Source organism: Triticum urartu, chromosome 2 (genome assembly GCF_003073215.2).
Source record: "Triticum urartu cultivar G1812 chromosome 2, Tu2.1, whole genome shotgun sequence".
Classification (NCBI taxonomy): domain Eukaryota; kingdom Viridiplantae; phylum Streptophyta; class Magnoliopsida; order Poales; family Poaceae; genus Triticum; species Triticum urartu.
In genome coordinates this window covers 702,505,938-702,521,791 of record NC_053023.1, presented here as the reverse complement: position 1 = coordinate 702,521,791, position 15,854 = coordinate 702,505,938, and the positions used below count along the sequence as shown (strand labels likewise).

Below are 15,854 nucleotides of genomic sequence, written 5' to 3'. Positions count from 1 at the left end.
ACGCAGCCCACCCAGTTCGTCCCCTACGTGGGCTCGTTTACAAGTCAACAGGGCTGCACACATCATAAAGCAACACAGAAATCTAATGGTAAAGAGATTCAACTGAGACTTTATAAAAACTCAGTCCACTGAGTTTTAGCGCAATTGCAATTGCTTTTTTCGAATAATTTTTTTAGTCGGCCTATTTAAAAAAACTGAAATGGGTTATTTGAAACGCGTGAAAATGGTAGTGTTGATAAGAGTGTTACTAAAGTTGGAATCATTTTTTATTGATTTAAAATAATAATGAAGTTGGTTGTTTGAAAAAATTGAAATAGATCTTCTTAGAAACCAAAATTGATATTTTGAATTCATCAAAATCAATCTTCGAACACAATGAAATGGGTTTGAAAATTGGATGGGTATTTTGAAAATGATATGAACCATTTATTATAAAATTTTAAATGAGTCTTTTAAATAATCAAAACTGACGTTTTTGAAACTATTGAAATTGATCTTTCGAAATAACTGAAACCGATCTTTGAAAATAATTGAAACCTCGATTTTGTGAAATATGAAATCACTTTGAATGAGTAATTGAAATCAGTATTTGGAAATGAGTGAAACCATTGTGTTTTGAAGTAATGAAATACTCTCTTCGTCTAGAAAATCTTGTCCCAAGCTTGTCCCTCAAATGGATGTAGTGCTAGATACATCTATTTGAGAGACAAGCTTTTCCGGACGGAGGGAATATTTTTTAGAAGTAGTTGTGTAACATCCCAAATTTTCAATTTGGAATGTTATACACTAGATCATCATTACATATCATATTTATTGCATTTTGGTTGATCCTACAAATTTCACGCAACTTAAGGACCCTCGGAGAGAGTCGGGGATTTCGTTATTTTCATATTTGAGTTGTCTCAAATTTTGAAAAATAGGATCATTTGATTTTATTTATTTTATCTTTAATTATTTCTATTACAATTACAAAAATATGAGAGAGGGAATAAAATGACTTTCCCAAAATAAAAAATATTGAGGATTTAATAAAAAAATCAAATAAGATTTTATGTTGGTTTTATTCGCTATTTTATTTGAATTTAGGAAAAATGCGCGTTTTTCAAAATTTCATTTAGGCCCCAAATTAATGTTCACCCTATGCGGCTTGATTTTAGAAGCCGGGGAAAATTTATTTTGGGATTTTTGGAGTCCGGTTAGTATTCCTTTTATTTTTTTCTAAGCATAACTATTTAAAAAAACCGCAACAGACCTAACGAGCCGTGTCCAACCCGGACACTAGGCCCGGACGGCTTTATAAGCCAGGAAGGCCCAGCCGGACCCCCCTCCCAAACCCTAGCCGCCCTAGCCCCGCGCCGCCGCCGCCGCCGCCGACATCACCGTCGTCGGAGGTTGTCTCGCCACCGCCGGTTTTTCTCGAAAAACCGTTCGGTTTTCCGACGGTTTTGTTCGTTTTTTTTTTTGTTTTGGTTTTTTAATAGATCGGGTTTTTCTGGTTTATTTAATTAGCGAGTGTTCGTCCGTTCGTTCGTTTTAACAAACGTTCGTCGTTTTTCTTTTTCTCGGATTAAATCCGTGATTTTTCTGATCGTGATTTCTGATCCGATTTTCGTTTTAGTCTAACTTTTCGCTCGTTTATCGGAATCAGGCGATTCAAGCGCCTGGAGTTTCGTCTCGAAACCCTCTTTCCATTTAACCAACTCAAACAAGTTTTTGCCACTGTAAAATTTGCCCTAGATCCAGAATAGTAAACGAAGCCTGTTTCTTTTGTCGTTTGTTTTTCGTTGCTTCGTTCGATTTGATTCTTTTTGCCAACCGGAGTTCTTAAGTTGAACTTTCTGGTTAGATCTTTTATTTGAGTTTTACCTGTGCATTAGTTGAGTACTTATTGTATACTTGTTTGTTTGCGGTAGAGTACCCGGAGTGCGTCGCTTGCTACTTCGAATCGCTAGGTTTTCCGGATAATCAGCAAGGCAAGTAACATTTTGATCATGTTTTCCCTCTACCCAGTTTTATTGCATTAGATCAATCCTCACACATTGCATGATTAGGATCTAATTAAATTGTGGTTTTGGGAAGTAGTTGATGAGGTAGCACATATTGTCCTGTTACATCAAACCTTTGGGAGTTACTTCTACGTTTGCTTATTACGCCATGCTATGATAGTAGACGTGGATTGGGTGAGTGTATCCATGACAGATGTGAGATTGTTAATTAATGGTTTATTTAAGGTGGCAACTTAAACACACATCTGGGTGGATTGAGGCACCTGGGTATTCCAGCGATTGCCTGTTTTCTTTTGGACTGCCACCCAGGCTCAAAGGGATCATGAGATTATTCATGCTAGAAACTCCCGTGTGCAGCCACAAGCTATTATGGGCTCTAGCATAGTTGATTAAGTTGTGTGAACTCTTACAGTGGTAAACTAGCAGATGTAGGGGAAAGTAGGTGTAACGGTCTACCCGATCGTAAGGTGCTAGCGTTTCTGAAAGACTATGTCTCGGTCATCCGTCTTCTCAAACACCATGTAGTGCGAGAAACCAAAAGGAGGTGACCGAGTCTTGTGGGGAAAAGTGCACAAACCTCTGCAGAGTGTATAAACTAATCATGATTAGCCGTGTCCCCGGTTATGGACATCTTGAGTATCTAGTATCTGGATTATCATGTGAATCTCAACATGTTACTCTAAAATTTAATTTTGTTGGGTTTTGTTTAATGATGATGCTTAATTGGGATTGAGAATGCTGTCAACCATTCTCAATGTTTAACAACTACCATGATAGTTAAATAAAATTTATTCCTTTGCAGTAGGGAAAAATTGGCTTTACGCAAAACTATAACCATAGAGCTTTCCACCAGCCAAATATGCATATAGAATAGCCTATTTCATTCCATTACTCTCTATGTGTTACTTTGCCAGCATATTCCATGTGCTGACCCGTTTCAGGCTGCAACGTTAATGTTGCAGACTTTTCAGACGATGGTTAAGGTGTTTTTAGGTCGTGGTTCTATACTCAGTGATGCCGTTGGAGTTGATGGACTCACCTATATTCCAAGCTTTCCGCTGTTATCGTTATTAGATGGCCTTAAGCCATATTTATTGTAATAAGTTCTTTTTTGAGACACTCGATGTAATAAGTGTGTGATTGCTACTTTGTTATAAATCCTTCAAGTACTGTGTGGTGTCAGCATTACCGATCCAGGGATGACACCTGAGCACAGAGATTGGACCGTTTGAGGTCTGGTCGCTACAAGATGGTATCAGAGCACACGTTGACTGTAGGACACGACCACTAAGCTAAAGACCTAGATCACTACTCACTCTCTTCTCTTTCTGACTTCTCATCTTTTCTACTCTTTTAGAATGGCGGATGCAAGGAACAAGTTCACTCAACCGGATGAAGATACACCCTTTGGACGTCACTTGAAGGAAGTCACTAGATACCTGAACATAGGAGTACCAAGCTTCATCGGAACTTACAACGCCACTTTACCTGAAGAAGAGCGTTGGATGATTCAAGTTCAAGTTCCAGGAAGGATGTTCATGCCAGTCACTGAGCCCATAGAGTTTTCTTTTGATGCACCAACTTGGATTCTAGGAAAGAGCATGGCAGCTCACATCGCCATGGGATGCATTGGAGAAGTTTACCGCAATGATCTCAAGGATACTATCTACCAGATTTGTGGGCGCTGAGATGAGCACTGGGAGATGATCAGCACCAGAAAGGATAGATCAGTCGCAGCTTTTATCCAAGAGTTAAACCAGCATATTCGACGTCAGGAGAACCAGATGTGCGCCGACATGATAGATCTGAAGAAGGCGAGGACAAGAATCAAGGAACTGGAGGAAGAACTCAAGGCTACACGTGAAGATTATGGAGAGGAAATCGAAGTATTAGTGGAGAAGAATAATGATCTGATCAAGAAGATTGGAATATTTATGGGAGGCCCTACACCAGTAGAAGAAGACGAAGAACCCAAGGAGATTCGCTCGGAAGACTACATCATCATCGATGACACCGACTCGGATCCAGATGATAGCGATGATGACTATGTTGATGAAGCTGGAGCAGATATAATGGAGTCTACAACCGAAGAATATTTCTAGTAGACCACCTCATCAGTAGTAGTAGTCCACCATGTAAATATAGTAGTCCGATCACTTTTGCGATAGTTAGATCGATTGTATGCCCTTGTTTGATTGATTGAATGAAGTGAATTGTTTGCTTTTGCCTCATGTGCATATGGGTAGTGTTTTCTCTTTAGACCCCCCTCTATTCTTAAATCTCATTTTTTCTGAAACCTCAGAAGCCTCCGAGACGTGACCCCGGATTTACCTTTCCACCGGAGCTCACCCAGTTGATCCAGCAGCAGAACACATTGATGCAGTTGTTAGTCCAGAATCAAAATCAGGGGAACAACAACAACAACCCACCACCACCACCACCTGTTGATCATTTAGCCCGTTTTCTTAGGCTGAATCCGCTGGTGTTTTCCAGTAGCACCGAGCCGATAGTAGCAGATGTCTGGCTCCGCAAGACAGTTAGAGAGTTGACCACAGCAGGATGCACGGACGCGGAAAAGGTGAAGTTTGCCACACATCAGCTTGAAGGACCCGCAGCACGGTGAAGTCGTGCCCGCCGCACATCGCCGTGCTCCGCTGCCACTGGGCTATGCCATGCCCTGCCGCGCCGCCTCGGCGTTGTCTCATACATGCGAGCAGCAGGCACGCACCGTGCTCTGCATGAGCTTCTTAATGGCAAACGCCAGGCTAAGCGTGAGCATCACATTGGGCGTGCACACATCGCACCCGAGCGAGGAGCCGTGGTCTAGGCTGTACTGCTTGAGTGCTTATTGAACGTTGACCACAGAGGAGGGAGGCGTGCAGGTCCTCCATGGCCAAGTCATGCGCCTCTAGCCGCGCACTCGCGACCTGTAGCGCCGCCTCAAGGTGTCCACTGCTAGGGGAGGGGATGTACCCCGAAAATTGCACCGGCCGCGTGCCTCGGCGCTGCTGGTCACACGCACAGCTCCGCCATGGCCCTGCTGGCCTCGCCGCACCTCGTCTTCCCGGCCCAGCCATCCGTCAGCTCCTCCCAACGCTCTATGTCTCTCCTATCTTCTGCTCTAAGGCGGCAACAACAGGCGGAGGCCGACGAGCGCAGGCAGAACGACCCCACAAGTGTGCACATCAACTATTCGACGAAATTCCTATTGCAGAGGAAAACAGAACAAAGACGAGAAGAGGGGAGAGAGAGAGAGAGAAAAAATGATGTGGTGACAATCAACTTGGAAGACCATGGTCAAATCCATGCCACATCATCAATGAAACCACCCGAAGCGGTACGAGGGACTAAAGTTATCCGGTTTAAGAAGTTGAGCGACTAAGTTTTACTGGTTCTGAAGTTGAAGGACCATTTCTATACTTTCGAGAAAATTGAGGGACGAAAAATATACTTATCCCTAAATCATTTTGTCACATACTTTGCATGTCCTTATTCTTTCTAAAATGTAAACTAAGTACACTCTTATATTTGTATTCTCATTAATTTTAGTTGCTTTTAAGCACTTATTGATGCATTTGTCTTAACATGGTTCCCGCAGGCCGCAGCAACACAGGGGGCATCATCTAGTATCATAAAAAGTTGTGGGCCTCCGTGGAGAAATACCTATATTTTGCAAAAAGGAGTCAAATCTATTATAAAAGTTCACCGGAAATACAAAACATCAAAAAATGATATGGATTGCATTAAGGCCCTTGAATCACCAAAGGACCACTATTGCCACCGGAACGAGCCACCGACGTGTCGTTTTTATATCGAAGTCGACCTGACCTTGTCGATGACAGTTGAGATTTTCTCATGCATGTGCCCTTAAGGACCAATGCCCTAGAGTCGCATTTGTCGTTGTTAAACCCTTGAACTGATTTGTAGAACTTGACATCAAATCTCATTGTCGCATACGCGTGACGAGAAATCCCAACCTTGCCGACCCGATGAGATGATAGGAATTTACGTCGGAGCTTCGTCTAATCCTTCGCGACGGGTGGAGTGAAGGATTCTTGGAACCCGATCGAAAGACTGACTCAAAGAAGAAGCGTCGCCTTCCTTCCGAGCCGTCACGTTTATGAGGTCTAGAACCCTAACCTATCTACTCATCGCCCCGTCATCGTCTGCTGAAGGGGCGGACAAAAGGGAGACGAAGCCACGTTGCGAGGAGGAAAAGATCCAGGGCCGGCCCTGGGGCATGGCGAGGAGTGCGACTGCCTAGGGCCCAGCCCAAGCAGGGGACCATCCGTTTGCATGTCTCTAATAGATATATAAGCATATTAGGAAGAAGAAAAGATAGAGAAGGTAAAAAGACCAGCCAAGAGACAACCATTCAGCCAGTCACCTACTCCCGCTGCGCGACCAAGCTAGGAATTAACTCTGCGGTGAAAATTTTGGCCATGAAATCAGCCAATCTGCTAATATCCTTGATTATCGATCTCAATTAATGCCGGATCTATGCAGTGTGAGATGTGTATCCATTCCATGCAGCCAAAAATCCCATTTAGTTTGGCAAGTATGAGTCGCAGCATGCAATACTCCTTCTCACAAAATTAAAAAGCATGCAACACTCCTTTAATTAGGCCCCATGCATCATGCAATACTCCGATTCAAGCTAAAAAAAACATGCAATACTCCACTAATTAGGCACCATGCAACCAATGATTTTTCTCGTTGGATGAATCTCGTTGTCGGTTCTTCCGACGGGTCACAGCCACTACACACCTGCCACAACATTATTGGTAATAGTCATGGCAATCAGAGCCGTGCCAAGGCGAGGGCCCATGACCGGTGGAGTTCAGAAGTTCGCACAAGGGCCTCTAAGATGCTAGGGCCGGCCCTGAAAAGATCTTAACACCCGTCCGGGCAGAGAAATACCGACGCCAAAGAAAAACAGCAAAGGAATCGAATACCAGTAATAAGAAAACCAAATGAAGTGAGATACTACTCAAGAAGGTGGGAGAAGCCCGTTGGCCAGAGATTCACCGGTAGCTTAGCGGAACGCTAAAAAAAAAACTATTTTCGCAGGGGCAGAGTTGGGAACACACTATGAGATGACTGGAAGTCTAGACTCATCGAAAACTCAGGCACGTGGACGACGCACACCCTCCTGCTCGCGCGAGGTCAAAAGATGCCTTCGACTCTCGCTGACCGGTGGGCCCATCATCGTCGCAGAAACAGGCCAAAAAGATCTAGTAGCAGTATCACTCCCACATTTCCGTCAGTTCAGGTCACCGCACCGCACCACCACCGGTAGCCATGGGACCCACAGGTCAGTCTCGCACCCTCTTGCTTCTGCTCCTCGCCGCCGCCGCCGCCGCCGCGCCGGAGCACGAATCCTTGCTCCTCCTCCCCTCCTCGGCGCGCTCCCTCGCCCCGAAGACCCCCCGCTCCGCCGGCGCCGACCTCATCCGCGCCCTCAACCTCCACCCCCGCGACGCCTTCCCCCGCCGCCCCGGCGGCGTCGGCGTCGGCGGCAGCGATGCTCTCCCGGCCGGAACCCTCGTCGAGAGGCCGATCCTCCTCGCGTCTCTGGTGGCCGGGGACGACGGCGGCGGCGGCACGTCGGTGAGCAACCTCGGGCACCACGCCGGGTACTACCGCCTCCCCACCACTCACGACGCCAGGTGAGCTCACTCATCCAGTCTCCGGCCTCTTCGTTGATGCCGCGTTTCTCGTGAGGATCCTTCCTGTGTCTTGACATCTGCCACTCTTGCGTGTAGGCTCTTCTACTTCTTCTTCGAATCCAGGCGGCACAAGGAGGACCCCGTGGTGATCTGGCTGACGGGAGGGCCCGGCTGCAGCAGCGAGCTAGCCCTCTTCTACGAGAATGGCCCCTTCAACATAGCAGACAACATGTCGCTACTCTGGAATGAGTTTGGCTGGGATCAGGTATAATATATATACAGACAGTTTGTGTACTAATCAATCTGTGTGGTATTTTTCTTAGAGATTGCTTAGAACCTTGTATAACCTTCAATCTGTTTGGATATTGGCTGCTGCAGGAGTCCAATCTTATCTATGTTGATCAGCCAACTGGGACTGGGTTCAGCTACAGCTCTGATTCGCGGGATACCCGCCATAACGAAGCGACCGTCAGCAACGACCTATATGACTTCCTGCAGGTAATTAATTCTCGTCCCTATTGTGATAGGATGCATAAATGAAATGAAGATAAGCCCTAGTTCATTCTTACGGACTCGAAATATTATGGTATGCATTACCAGTCGGTGAGCATGTATGCATCATATATTCATATGTATGTTAATCCTTACCTTTGATGTGGGTGCTTCCTATTGTGGCGAGAAGGTTAGTTATGCAAGAGTTGAGGTGAACTAGAGTGACCTTATTTGTGAGTTGCAATCAAGATGTAAAAATGGCCTTCTGTGTTTTTTCTCATATAAGTTCCTTGCATCTTTCTGCATGCGATTTTGATAGGCCTTCTTCAAGGAGCACCCGGAGTATGTTGAAAACGATTTCTATATAACTGGGGAGTCATATGCTGGGCACTACATTCCTGCCTTTGCAACTCGGGTGTACAAGGGGAACAAGAACAATGAGGGCATTCACATCAATCTGAAGGTTTAGTCATCTCTTTCTGGATCTATCCATATTGTTCTGTGTTATAAAGGTTTTTGTCGCTTGAATCCACCCTTGCTGTTAATTTTTCAGGGTTTTGCAATTGGTAACGGACTTACAGATCCAGCGATACAGTATAAGGCATACACCGATTATGCATTGGATATGGGTTTAATCACACAGTCAGAATTTACTAAGATTAATAAAATAGTTCCTCCTTGTGAATTTGCTGTCAAGCTGTGCGGTAATTATTCCTGGACTCGTCGTTTGCTTGTGTGTAATAAATCTGTACCATTCGTCAATTGGCCTCTTGGAGACTGTCTTCATTAACATCATTGCTTTGTTGTGCCAATTTGTTCATGGAAGTAAGAAAAGGCATAAGCCCAACTCTGATATACCTCACTTGATTGTGTCTTTTGTTTCAGGTACCTCTGGCACTGTATCTTGCTTTGCTGCCTATTTTGTTTGCAATACAATATTCAGTTCCATCAGGTTGATAATCGGGAACAAAAATGTAGGGTGGAATACAAAAGTTTATTTGGTTCTTCCTCATTTTTTGAAATTTTCTGATTGATCGCCTCATCTTTGCAGTATTATGACGTCAGGAAGCCATGCGTGGGGAGCCTATGCTATGATTTTTCTAATTTGGAGAAGTTTCTCAATCTGAAATCTGTCAGACAGAGCCTAGGCGTTGGAGACATAGAGTTCGTCTCCTGCAGCCCGACTGTCTATCAGGCTATGCTCTTAGATTGGATGAGGAACCTTGAAGTTGGGATCCCTGAACTCCTTGAGAACGACATCAAAGTGCTGATTTATGCTGGAGAGTATGATCTCATATGCAACTGGCTGGGTGAGTGTCTTACAACTTGCAACAGAAAACTCTTGAAAATTGTATGCTATAATTTGCTTCCGTTTTGTCTATACCACATATCATCTGACATTCTTCACGCTGAAAATCACATTGCTACACTTTTGTCATCTGATACTTGTGCTATGCTTCCTTACAATTGTGATTCGTGCAAGAGATCCATTAAGAATTTAATGGGCTTTAATATGCATCATACAGCTTGAATCTTGATTGGTTCTGTAGTATGGAAATCGTATTGGAAGCACGGTTTAGAAATATATGTTGTCACACATTTGAATAACGCAAGGCATAATTGACCTAGTAGAGGTCATCTATACTTGTCAAATCACAGAAAGGGATAAAATCTACCTTCATTGCTTTTCATGTTGTGTTGTACATAACGGCTAACTGTATAACAAGTGCATGAAATAAGTAGGACAATATACGGTTCAAAATAAATATGCTCCGCTATTGATTTTCTTGATTCTAGCTTTGTTTTCCTGATGGCATACATATATAATCTACTGGTGACTTGGGCAGGAAACTCAAGATGGGTAGACTCTATGGAATGGTCTGGAAAGAAAGCCTTCGTGTCCTCAGCGGAGAAACCCTTCACGGTTGATGGAAAAGAAGCCGGCGTTCTAAAAAGCCATGGCCCTTTGAGTTTCTTGAAGGTACGCAAACGCAAAGCTGACCCCCTTACCAACAGTCAGTTCTGGAACAAACAATAACCAGGCCTTTACTCAAGAGATTATCTGTCAATACAGTAGAGCAGAGTGTTATAAGGGCAAATGCCTGTTGCGTATTGTGCCGCGCTACATCAGTTTGGATTTTACTGTGAGACTAACTAGAGATGTTTTTGGCACTATGATCAGGTCCACGATTCTGGTCACATGGTACCCATGGATCAACCGAAGGCCGCCTTGGAGATGCTCAAGAGGTGGATGTCAGGAAACCTTTCAGACGCCTCCTCGAGCTCTCAGAGGCTCGACTTCGCCATATAATCCATCCTTGCGCTGGCTACTAGTGTAATGTATCTGGTGTGCACGCACATGCCTTGGGATGATCTTAGGTGATGGGAAGCTCGTGGGCGACCGTGCATATGCTATTTCCCTTGTACGGTGCTCGAGGTTGATGAGCGTGTAATAAAAGGCTTTCAGAGGATTGCTGGGGCAATGCGAATGCCGAATGTATCACGAAGATTATCGCCAATGAGTGACATGTGGACTACTTTATGCATTCCCTTATGCCTCCTTTGGTTCACAAGATTCTAGAAAAGAACATACTAGAAAATTGATAGGAATGCATGTGTAAAATAGAGGGTTAGAAAAACGCAGAAATTTTGCAAACTTGGGTGTTTGATTCATAGGAATTTGAAAAACACAGGAATCCTGGTAAACAAAGTCAAACAATAAAAGGTACTTCCTCTGTTCACTTTTATAAGACCTCGAAGACATTTCAGACAATGTACAAAACAGCCCATTTTAAGTTGTCTGAAATGATTTATAAAAGTGAACGGAGGGAGTATAATTAGTAATCCCTCTTGTAAGGCTAGTCATAGTGGAAGTAACTTAGACAGTAACATAACGCATTTTAAGAAATTTTTGCTTATGTGGCATGTAGTTAATAAGAAGAGAGGTGTTTAGAGTAACATAAGGCTGGTCATAGTGGGGAGTAACTTATATTCCTACTAGTGTCATGCATATGACACTAGTCTAAGTTACTACCTCCATAGTGCAAAGTATCTTAGTAGTAGTGTCATAGATTGTTTCACTTACTGCCTTATAGACTCATTTTATTTCGGGAAGCGTTATGTTACAGTAATATATTATGTTACTCCAAACACCTCTCTCCTCATTAAATACTTGCCACATAAGCAAAATTGTCTTGGGGTGTGTTAAGTTACTAACTAAGTTACTCCCACTATGGATAGCCTAATATGTTAATATAACATAGCACTTCCCGAGAAAGGATGAGTTTACAAGCTAATAAATGAAGCCATTTATGATACTACTACTATGTTACTTTGCACTATGAAGGTAGTAAGTTAGACTAGTGTCATATGCATGACATTAATATAAGTTACTCCCCATCATGACCAGCCTAAACTAACGTATTATACTACTCCCTCCGTTCCATAATGCAAGACATTTTTTGATTCTAGTGTAATGGCAAAAAACGTCTTACATTATGGGACAGAGGGTCCCTCCGTTCTATAATGCAAGACATTTTTTGATTCTAGTGTAATGGCAAAAAATGTCTTACATTATGGGACAGAGGGAGTAGTGTAGGTAGCACTATGTTATTATGCCATTTAAGTATCAGTCTCATTATTCATGCACAGAAATTTGGAAAGGAGGTCCAAGCAGACTGTAAAATTCCTGTGTTTTTCTTCTGAAAAAACGGAGACCAAAGGAAAATTTTCTCCATTTTTCCTTTGCTACATTCTGTTAAACCAAAGGTTTAAAGTGTCCATTCTTTTGAACTTGTGGCACACTTTATTCAACTCAAATAACAGTTGCATCTCAACAAGTAGAGCTAGTTTGTTCAAAAAACAAAAAACAAAAAAAAAAACAAGTAGAGCTAGGAGAAAACTCGGAGGTCTTCCCAAGAAATTACATAATTTGGATCATATGAAACCCTAGCTAAGCTGTGTCGCCTCTCTTGGACAATGCGCAAATGAAACCCTGGGAGCAATTTGGAAGCATCCGGATGGGCTTAATATCAGAATATCGAGACAGTCAGACTCGAAGATAATCCTTGAGCAGCCTAGCGATCAGCCGGTTCCATTCCATTCTTCAGCGCCGACACTCCCGCTGTAGGCGCATAAACACGATCTAATAATAGCGCCAACATAGAATAGCTCGCTACTTCTATTGTCCTTTACACAAAGGCTTTGAGTTCTAGCCATAGGAGACGTTTTTTGTTGTGTAACAATGAGCGCCTGAAAACTGGCGCACATAAACAAACGCCCAGCTATATGTAAATATTATCTGCCCTTGGAGCTCAGTAACTCACATCACACCACTCACGGACTATTCTTTTTCCGAAACGGAGGCAAAAGATTTGTCACGTCGATGGACGGAGCATCAGACATGTAGAATCAGAAGGACAAAACCGTATCCGGCAAAACACACCTCCTCATTTAAACCAAAATAATAACACTATTATTTCTGGGCAATAGCAATCCACCACACCCTCAGCGGTCTCAAACCATGACAAATCCTCCACCTAATAGACAACATGCCTAAATCTAGATAGATAATGCAAAGGAAAACAGGATAGTTCATAGGTCGCCGTGCGCCTCTCAGGCTCAGGACAGCCGCTAGTCGTGCTGGACAGACACACTAGTACCGGTATGCCGCCGGCTTGTAGGGACCATCGACTGGGATGCTAATGTACTCAGACTGGGCCTTGGTGAGCTTGGTAAGCCTGGCACCCAGCTTGCCCAGGTGGAGGGCGGCGACCTTCTCGTCCAGGTGCTTGGGGAGCACGTACACCTTCTTCTCGTACTTGCCGGTGGCCTTCTCGTTCCACAACTCAAGCTGAGCAATGACCTGCAGCAAAGCACAAAATTGGATGCTAACTCATGGTTGTCCTATCAGTTGTGAACTCAATACTAGTTGACAGTTGACTACACATTGATCATACCTGGTTAGTGAATGAGCAGGACATGACAAAGCTAGGGTGGCCAGTGGCACAGCCAAGGTTCATCAGACGCCCCTCAGCAAGAACAATGATGCCAGTGTTGGTCTCAGGGAAGACCCAGCGGTCAGTCTGAGGCTTGATGGTGATGCGCTTGACACCAGGGTAGGTCTCGAGGCCGTTCATGTCGATCTCATTGTCAAAGTGACCAATGTTGCAGACAATGGCATTGTTCTTCATCTTCCTCATGTGGTCAACCATGATGATGTCCTTGTTTCCAGTGGTGGTCACAAAGATGTCAGCATCAGAGACAACATCCTCCAAAGTGAGGATCTGGATGCCCTCCATCAGGGCCTGAAGGGCGCAGATGGGGTCGATCTCTGTCACAATCACACGGGCACCAGCCTGCTTGAGTGCGGCGGCACAGCCCTTGCCAACATCACCATAACCGCAGACCACAGCAACCTTGCCGGCAATCATAACATCAGTGGCCCTCATAAGACCATCAGGGAGCGAGTGGCGGCAACCGTAAAGGTTGTCAAACTGTTGACAAGAAACATGGTCCAGATTAGTATTTGTTAGCAAGGTGAATATGTCATGCATTCTAAATTCTGATTAAAACAGAACAAGAGTACACTGAACAAATAATTACTCAGAATAAATCACATAATCGAGCATGGCATACCGTAAAGGTTGTAAACTGAGATTAGTGTTTTTTTACAACAAATGGGTTAGTAATTGTTAGCAAGGTGAACGTGTCACTGCATTCTACCTTCTGATTAAAGCAGACCAAGAGTAAATTGATTAAACAAACAAGTAAATAGAATACATCACATAATTCAGTGTATGACGTAGTGCTCGTGCTCAAATGATATTCTATATTCAGACCCTCCCTGGCCGTCAGATCCAGAAAACATGCAACTAATGTTATTATTAGTAGTTAGTTAACACTTAACAACCAGCCTAACAAACACTGGAAACAAAGACAAATATACAGAAGAAACATAGATTAGAGTTTACTTTTTAAAACACAAATCGTTGGCAAGGTTAACATGTCATTTCATTATACCTTTTGATTAAAACGAAACAAGAGTACATTAAACAAACTACAGAGAATAAATCACATAATTCAGTGCATGACATAGCAGTGCTTCACACTAATATGAGTGCAGCCACATAGTAAAATTTGTTACCCAGATTATTCTATACTTAGACCCTCCATCGCCGTCAGACTCAGAAAACATGTGACCATTGTTATTATCAGATTCAGACCGACGCCGGCATGTGGAGTAGTCAGTTAGTTGACAATCAGCGTAACAGACACTGCTAAACCCACAGGCGAAGATACAGATCTAGTCTAATACCCCAACGCTGCTTCACCATTAAGCCTCATCTCAACTACGCAACAACAACAAGATCTAAATACTAAAATAATCAGATCTACAACATAAACATGATGCTCAAACAAGTAGAAGCTCGCTGGCACAGAGCATCAGATCTGAAATGGAAAACGGGAACCAGGGAAGGAGGTATACCTTGCTCTTGGTGACGGAGTCGTTGACGTTGATGGCGGGGAAGAGGAGTGTGCCGGACTCCTGCATCTGGTAGAGCCTCTTGACGCCGGTGGTGGTCTCCTCGGAGACGCCGACGAGCCTCTCCTTCATCTTGCGGTACTTGCGGGCGTCGGTCTTGAGCCCGTCGCGGATGATGGTGAGCACGATCTTGAACTCGGGGTTGTCGGTGGAGTCCGGGTCGGGGACCTTGCCGGACCTCTCGAACTCCTCCTCGGCCTTGACGCCCTCGTGGATGAGCAGCGTGGCGTCGCCGCCGTCGTCGACGATGAGGTCGGGGCCGCCGCCGGCGCCCCAGTCGAGGCAGCGCTCGGTGCACCACCAGTACTCCTCGAGGGTCTCGCCCTTCCAGGCGAAGACGGCGGCCGAGTCGCGGGCGATGGCGGCGGCGGCGTGGTCCTGGGTGGAGAAGATGTTGCAGGAGCACCAGCGGACCTCGGCGCCGAGCGCGGTGAGGGTCTCGATGAGCACGGCGGTCTGGATGGTCATGTGGAGGGAGCCGGAGATCCGGGCGCCCTTGAAGGGCTGCGAGGGCCCGAACTCGGCGCGGCAGGCCATGAGGCCCGGCATCTCGACCTCGGCGAGCTCGAGCTCGAGGCGGCCGAAGTCGGCCTGGGAGAGGTCCTTGACCTTGTACTCCCGGCCGGACGCGGTCTTCTCCACGGAGAGCGCCATGGAGGAGAGGAGGTTGGTGGATTGGATCTGCCGAGGAGGGAGAGGAGTGGTGGGAGGAGGCGGCGATGGGAGAGGGTTTGGGGTGAGGAGGGTTTTATGGGGAGCGGCTCCGGTGGAAATGGGCTAGGCCAATCCAAGCCGTTCAATTGTGTATCAACGGTCAGCGCCACGCCTCACGAAACCACCGGATGATTTGTCAGAACAACCCTGGCGGCTGGCAAAATTACGAATCGAAACATTTTATTCCCCTCCGTGGTTTATTGATCCCCTCTTAGTTAAACCTACAATCAAAATTACTATAATAATACTACAGAATTAATACTTTTTGGAGACAAAAATACCAATTTCTTTCAGAACTTTGTTGAACGCAGGAAGAGAAATATGATAAAGAAACTAAGGACTCCTTTGATTCAAAGAATTTTCATTGGAATTTCCACGGATTAGAATCCTTAGGATCTTTTTTTTTCAAATTAGTTGTTTGATTCATAC

The 15,854-nt window shown here is 44.7% G+C and overlaps 2 protein-coding genes across 2 annotated transcripts; one reads left to right on the top strand and one right to left on the bottom strand.

The window, feature by feature from the left end:
- The first annotated feature begins 7,248 nt into the window (after positions 1-7,248).
- Positions 7,249-10,713, top strand: LOC125539896 (serine carboxypeptidase-like). Its single transcript, XM_048703432.1, has 9 exons — positions 7,249-7,675; positions 7,772-7,940; positions 8,054-8,173; positions 8,487-8,630; positions 8,721-8,871; positions 9,053-9,141; positions 9,219-9,477; positions 10,015-10,148; positions 10,350-10,713. The coding sequence occupies exons 1-9, from the start codon at positions 7,308-7,310 to the stop codon at positions 10,476-10,478; spliced, it is 1,563 nt and encodes a 520-aa protein (XP_048559389.1). The 5' UTR covers positions 7,249-7,307; the 3' UTR covers positions 10,479-10,713.
- Positions 10,714-12,596: 1,883 nt separating this feature from the next.
- LOC125539895 (adenosylhomocysteinase-like) lies at positions 12,597-15,447 on the bottom strand. Its single transcript, XM_048703431.1, has 3 exons — positions 14,655-15,447; positions 13,126-13,662; positions 12,597-13,031 (listed from the first exon to the last, which is right to left on the bottom strand). The coding sequence occupies exons 1-3, from the start codon at positions 15,363-15,365 to the stop codon at positions 12,822-12,824; spliced, it is 1,458 nt and encodes a 485-aa protein (XP_048559388.1). The 5' UTR covers positions 15,366-15,447; the 3' UTR covers positions 12,597-12,821.
- Between the last annotated feature and the right edge of the window lie 407 nt (positions 15,448-15,854).